The sequence below is a fragment of the Lycium ferocissimum genome, chromosome 10 (assembly GCF_029784015.1).
Source record: "Lycium ferocissimum isolate CSIRO_LF1 chromosome 10, AGI_CSIRO_Lferr_CH_V1, whole genome shotgun sequence".
In the NCBI taxonomy this organism is placed as follows: domain Eukaryota; kingdom Viridiplantae; phylum Streptophyta; class Magnoliopsida; order Solanales; family Solanaceae; genus Lycium; species Lycium ferocissimum.
The window spans coordinates 37,984,491-37,991,026 of record NC_081351.1 but is presented as its reverse complement, the minus strand read 5'-3'; the positions used below and the strand labels follow the sequence as shown (position 1 = coordinate 37,991,026).

At 35.1% G+C, this 6,536-nt stretch overlaps 1 protein-coding gene across 4 annotated transcripts; it reads left to right on the top strand.

Moving 5' to 3' along the window:
• Positions 1-442: 442 nt before the first annotated feature.
• Positions 443-2,912, top strand: LOC132033752 (uncharacterized). Of its 4 annotated transcripts, none has more exons than XM_059423806.1 (2): positions 443-975; positions 1,224-2,912. In XM_059423806.1, exon 2 carries the CDS (start codon positions 1,239-1,241, stop codon positions 2,607-2,609), a length of 1,371 nt encoding a protein of 456 aa, XP_059279789.1. In that variant the 5' UTR covers positions 443-975; positions 1,224-1,238; the 3' UTR covers positions 2,610-2,912. The 4 variants fall into 4 exon arrangements, with proteins under 4 accessions (XP_059279789.1, XP_059279787.1, XP_059279790.1 ...); XM_059423804.1 differs by having other exon boundaries at positions 1,153-2,912; XM_059423807.1 differs by having other exon boundaries at positions 443-981.
• The last annotated feature ends 3,624 nt before the right edge of the window (positions 2,913-6,536 follow it).

Here is a 6,536-nt window from a genome sequence, read left to right as displayed (position 1 = left end):
AAAAAAAAAATCATTTCTAAGAATTGAATATGAAACATCTGATTAAAAGCGAAAGAATACATCTCAATAATTATAGCATATCCTGGATGTTAAAACATTTTTTGGGTGTACCCGGCCGATTTTCGTATCTGCGTTGGGCCCTGACTAACTTAAATCTACGATAAGGCTCATTAAAAAAAAAAAAAAACTCACACTAGTTTTTTTTAATACTATAACTTAAACCCGATATCTTTAATTAAAGATGTATGAAGCTGAAATCCAATCCATCCCACAACATCGCCTCGGTGATCTGAATGTTGAACTTCACAAGACAACTTAAGCAAGTTTAGTTGGCTACCTACTCTTTATGTATTAAAAAAAAATTCTTTTTGATATCTTTTTCACTATATACTAGTATATATTTTTTTCTCTCTTCGCTTTCATGTTTCCATGAAACTTTTCTAGTATTCTCTTTTCTTGGTTTCACACTAAAATCAAAAGGGTCCTCCCAACTATTCTTTTCCCCTTATATCTCTCACTATCTATGTATGTATATGTATATCTCTATCTCTCTTTGAGTTTGACCCTTTGCCACCTACCGGCAGCTTCTTTGCTCCCTTCCAATGGTGACCCCACCACTAACCTAGTCCCCCACCTCTCTCTTCTTTCCTTTTCTAAGTGAATAGCAAAACTCCTTTACTTTGTTGCATCTCTTTCAGAGCCTCTTATTTAACCTTTCTTCTCTCCTTTCTTTTTTTTCCTTTCCCCTTTCTCTCAAAACCCTAATCCATCTACAAGAGCTTTTCTTTGAGAAAAGAAGAAAATGCAGAAAAACTGATCCAAGAATTCAAAAAATAATTTTCTTTACAACCCCAGATATTTTATTTTATTTTTAGAAAAAGAAATGTTGTTGGATCGGGTACAAGCTTGTGGTCCAAGAAAGTGAGCTTGATGAGCTAACTCCATTGTTTAGATCATCTAACAAGCACTTTCAACGTCTGGGTACTTCCTCAAATCTTTTCTTGAATATATTATACTTTTTTTTTTTTTTTTTTTGAGGGGGGCATATATACCTTCGTTTGTAGTTTTTTTTTCCTTGAGTAATCTCTTTATTGGTGTTTTTAGCTACGAATCTTATTCAAACTTTGCAACTATCACTTTCTTTTTTTGCAGGTTTTGGCAAATAGAGGTCTCTTAAGACTTTTCTTCCCTAATTTTTTTATTTTTTTTTATTTTTTTTATAGAAGAAAATTAAAGCCATGGATTCTGGGAATAGTGGAAGTATGCAATCTTCAAGTGGTGGTGATGAAGAGTATGATTCACGTGGGGAATCCATTTCAAATTTCTTGAATAATAATCCTTCACTAGGCCATTTTGGTTCAATCTCATCCCATAATAATAACAATAATAATCCACCTCCTCCACCTTTTCTTTCTCACCATCATCAACAACAGCCCAATAATACTTTCTTTGATCCTTTATTCCCACAAAGTTCAAACCCTCAGTTTAATAATGATCTCATTTGGTCACGGGCCTTAAGATCTGACCACAATTTCAACAACTTTACTGCATCCTCATCAGCCCCGTCATCAAATGCTGCTGCTCAACTTCTTCATCATAATCAAAACCCTTTTTCGGGTTCGTCTTCATTACCAACACTGCAACAACAATCTTCAATTGAAGCTGTACGGGCCTCAAACATGGCCCAGCCCGATCATCAGCCCAATGTGGCGAAAAACCCGAAGAAACGGACCAGGGCATCAAGGAGAGCGCCAACTACTGTGCTTACCACTGACACCACAAATTTTCGACAAATGGTTCAAGAATTCACCGGTATACCCACAGCTCCGTTTACTGGTTCACCCTACACTCGCCGCCTTGATCTTTTTTCAACTGCTGGCTCGACCATGAGGTCGGGCCATTTGGATTCTCTTGGACCATTATACCCTTTGAGGCCTTCAGCACAAAAGGTTCAAGTATCTCCTTTTATGCCACAATTATCTTCTTCTTCTGCTTCTTCGTCATCGTTGTTGAGTTCTAGTATGATCGATGCTTTAATGCCTACTGGCAACAACAACAACTCTATAGTTGGTGGAAATACTGCCTCGGCCTCGACCTCTACCTCAACCAATTTTCAGTTAGGTTCAAATCATCTTGGAATACCAAAACAAGCACAAAACTTGTTCAACATGCAGAATCAAATTCTTTCATTTAATGCGGGAGCATCGGTTTTTAACACAAAGTCACAAGGAGGAGGAAGCAGTAGTACTATTAATGTTCCATCTTTAGATGAACTTGGGATAAGCCATGAGCAACAAGTGAGTGCAAATCTGATCAGTGGATTTAATCAAGGAGGGAATAATAATATTTCTGGTCAAGCAAGAAATGATGGAAATAATCTTTCTAGATTGTGGAGAGTTGGTGATCATGATGGGGGTCAAGAAACTCAACGGCTGAGATCTTTTGATGCTAATAATAGCAATAATAATAATGGTGGTGGAAATTACAACAAGTTGAATTGTTCAGGTAATGCTTCTACATCTGAATTTCATCCTGAGATTAAGAGTTTGGAGAATGTACGCTCAACAGGTGAAGGATCGATTTCTTCCTGGGCTTGTCCTTCTGATTAAAATTATTATTATTAGTTGGTGCTAGAAAAAAAAAATCATAGCTGACTATAAATTAAGGGGGGGAAAAAAAAGTTAACTAGATTCGGTTAGTATTATCTGGGCAATGTTGATGATAGCTATGGGGTAGAATTCATTATTGATGACTTAGATCAATTTGGTGAGTTTTTCCGCTTAATTGGAGTATTTTATTTTATTTTTGGTTTAATTATATACATTGTAATATACTTGTAGATATACCATATTTTGTACTCTTTTGATGATTATGAAATATTTGGTACAATGAGAATTCTGGATTTTGTATTATATGTATCTGGTCTTTTTTTTTTCCCCCTTTATATAACCATGCTAATTAACTTGATTCCTCTCTTTGTTTTGTAAGAATATATATATGGACCGCTCGTATTGTAAGGTAGAATCTATCACAATAAACTTCAATAAGCAAAATTCGTTTGATATTTTTTCTAATGATAATCAGACTTTCCAGTCTTATTCTTTTCCAATACTTTTCCACATTTTGCAATTCCCCCATCCAGAACAAAATTCCCCTTTTCTAGAGGTGGCAAAAAAAAAAAAATCCTTATATTACAAGATAAAAATGACACTACAAGTGGTGCTGTGTTGTTTCCAGAAGTTTTCTAGACTATTAAGTACTTAAGAAATTTATGCTAAGTGAAAAAAGTACTTTGTATACTTGTGAAAAAGAAAAAAGAATTACGTACTTAATATTGTTTCAGACATATCTCAAAGACTTCTCCCCAAAAAAATAACAAAAAAATGCCCTAAATTACTTGAGACTAATATTTCAGCTAATGATATTCATCCAGTAACTTTAATTTTCTTAGTTTATCGTCAAACCATAATCAGTTAATTAGAAGCTTTCCACAAAACTTTTCCTTTGCTTTAGCTAAGGTGAAATTTGTTGGTCAACTAAAGACGGCCAAACAAACTTGCAAAAGTCAGAAAAACAGAAGTGTAAATTCCTAGGTTAAGAACATTAACCTGAACACGATGGATTTAAATTCTTGTTTTCACATTTGTCATATGGGAGTTTACAACATTCTTTTACTTACTAACCCCCAATTCGGTTCTTAAAGCACACATTAACTACAGCATTTTTTTTAATATTAATAATAGATGATTGTCATTGACAAATAATATAGTCGATGTCTCAAAAATAAGATTGGCGATGGTAGTCTATTTATTGGCGAATAGAAAAACTACATGTACAAGCGGAGCTACGGAGGTGTAAGGCGGTTTATTATGACCTCTTTCAAAGAAAAATTATATTGTATATATATGTAAGGTCGAAATTATTTTATATATACATATATAATAGATGTTGAAATTCTTTTATTTCATTAATATTTACTTTTTCATATTTTAAATTCTCTTAGTTAAAATAAGATTCGTGAATATAGGTAAATTATATCCTAATTATTTCTTAGAATAGTCGGCAGAACAGTACTTTTTCTTTCGATAGATAATAATTAATTAGTGCAATTTATCCTTTAACATGTTACACCTGCAGACTTACGATCTACAGACGTTTCATCTCTTAAATATGAAGCAAATAATAATAAGAGATAAGATTTCTAGGTGGTACCAATATTAGCATTAATTAGAACCTTTTTAAGACCCACCACCTCCTACAAGTCTATTCTTTGAGTACGTGGACTATTCAGTTAACTGAAACTTTCATCTGTAGAGTCCCCACAACTTCTTTAACTGATCTTACAATTCATATTAATTGCAAGTGTACGAGTTTTTTCGTATTCTGATGTCAAAATTCTACTCCAAATTGATATAAATTTCATTTCTATGCCTGACTTTCATTAGGTAATTAAATCGTTTATATTTTAAGTAACAAAAAGTGTTGATTTCATTATATAACATATAATGCATTTTTCGTTTTAAGAACAGAAAACAAGAGAGACAATTTTGTCATTCTTGAAAACAGAAGTTAAAAGAATATGAGAAAGATGTGCGTGTGTGTAACAAAGTCCACATGAGGGTAGGAAAAAAAGTTACATATAAGTTATGTTACACCTCATACTTTTGTACGTAGAGTTTTGCCGCCAAGTTAGTAGATGAAGACTTGAAGAGCGGGACCATCATCGAGATTAGATGAGATTAGATATGTCCATCCTAAGTATATAAGAGTTTAAAACCATGTTTAGTAAGTATCGGAAGGTTTAGAGATTAAGCGAATCGATGAGAATACGTTTCGACGAAGTTCAATAGTGTAGGAAGGGCCTTATGCGTCGCAAAATTGGTCTGCACTGCATATTGGGGAGCCGATGGAAGAAAAAGACAAGAAAAACTTTCTGATTTGGAATGCCATGGCAGATGCGGCCGCATATGGCATCTGCAAGGCGGTGAAACCTTCTTGTATACATTAAAGCGGTGCAAGCCTGTTTTCATTTCATTTTCGACCCTAACTGACCTTATACACCCCTAAGAAGCTCTCTAATGGTTCTTGAGTGATCCAAGAGTGAAACCAAAGGTCTAACATCTGAACTCATCCTCGGGAATCCCGTAAAGCTAGGAAAATCGAGCTCTTGCTTGTCGTTGTGGAGTTGGAGATTACCCCAAATTGAAGTAAGCTCAAGTGACGATTGTTCTTGCTGATTTAGGTAAGGTTATCATCTCTATCAATGTGTTTAAGCTTAGTAGATCTATATTTATGCTTGATTGTCGAAGAGTGTGTGAAATGGAGATCGGAAACCGTATAGGAGTTGCGGTATCTTGTTGAGTTGTTGGAAAGTTAATATTGTGGTGTTATATGATTAGAAATCATGAATAAGGATTTGTGATTAGGTTGTTGTTGTTTTTGTTGTTGTGATATTCCATGGATATAAAGAGAAAGAGGGGTTGTATGTAATGTATATTGGGCTGATTTAAATATGTCCTCGAGTTAGGACTTGTCATTTAGTAGTTCCAAATCGAGCTTGTCGCTGGTTGTATTGTTGTTGAGTTGTTGGTTCTGTTGTTGTGTTACCTTGCCTATGGTAGGCTTGAAGGAGTGATAAACAGGGGAAATGTTGTCCGTTTTGGTAGAGGATAGATTACCTTCCTTTATACAATTAAGAGAATTGTTTGTGTGATAGTATCATTCTTGTTATCATATAGGTCATGAAGCGGATATGAGTTGAGCTCCTGAGCCAGGGGATTAAGACCAAGTATGTTAAGGCAAATCTTTTCTTGTTTTGGCATGTTCTAAGTTAAAACGAATTATAAACTAACGTTATTCCAAAATGACCCCACTCTTAGTAAGCAGGGCATCCAAGTCATTCATTTCTATTGATGTTGTTCAAGAATGTTATGTATAGGTTTCTAAGTCCTGTTGAGGCTCATGGTAATCATGATGTTAGTATTCATAATGAAATCGGAGGTGTAACAACCTTACGTCACCCCCAAGAAAGTTCTAAAGATCCCAAAGGGGTCCCCTAAGACTTATATACTTTCATGAGGACAAGAAATGATGTTATATACATATATATCGTATGTACAAAGACTTGGCTATTGTATTCCTATCTTACCACTGAGCTACGACCGGTCGGGCAGTTATATCACATCCATTTACCACCGCGCTAAGGCTGGTTGGGCAGTTACCACTGATCAGTTGAGCAGTTACGTCTCGACAATGAGATAGTGAAAATTATGGTATCGTAGATATACTTATTCAAGATTGTACTCATTATGCATATTATGGCCCTTAACGGTAAGTCGGAGGTTACAGATTGATTCTTATCCCTCTCAATGATGGTGTCTTATTGTTATGTTATGTTTTATTTTTGCCTTACATACTCGGTACATTCTTTGTACTGACATCCCGTTTCTTAGGGGCGCTGTGTTTTATGCCTCGCAGGTGGAGATAGATAAGGCGAGGATCATCTACTTTAGGCTGCCTCCAGATATCAGCTTTTG

Coding starts and splice junctions, on each gene's coding strand:
- LOC132033752 (XM_059423806.1), top strand. CDS start 1,239: ATGGATTCTGGGAATAGTGGAAGTATGCAATCTTCAAGTGGTGGTGAT.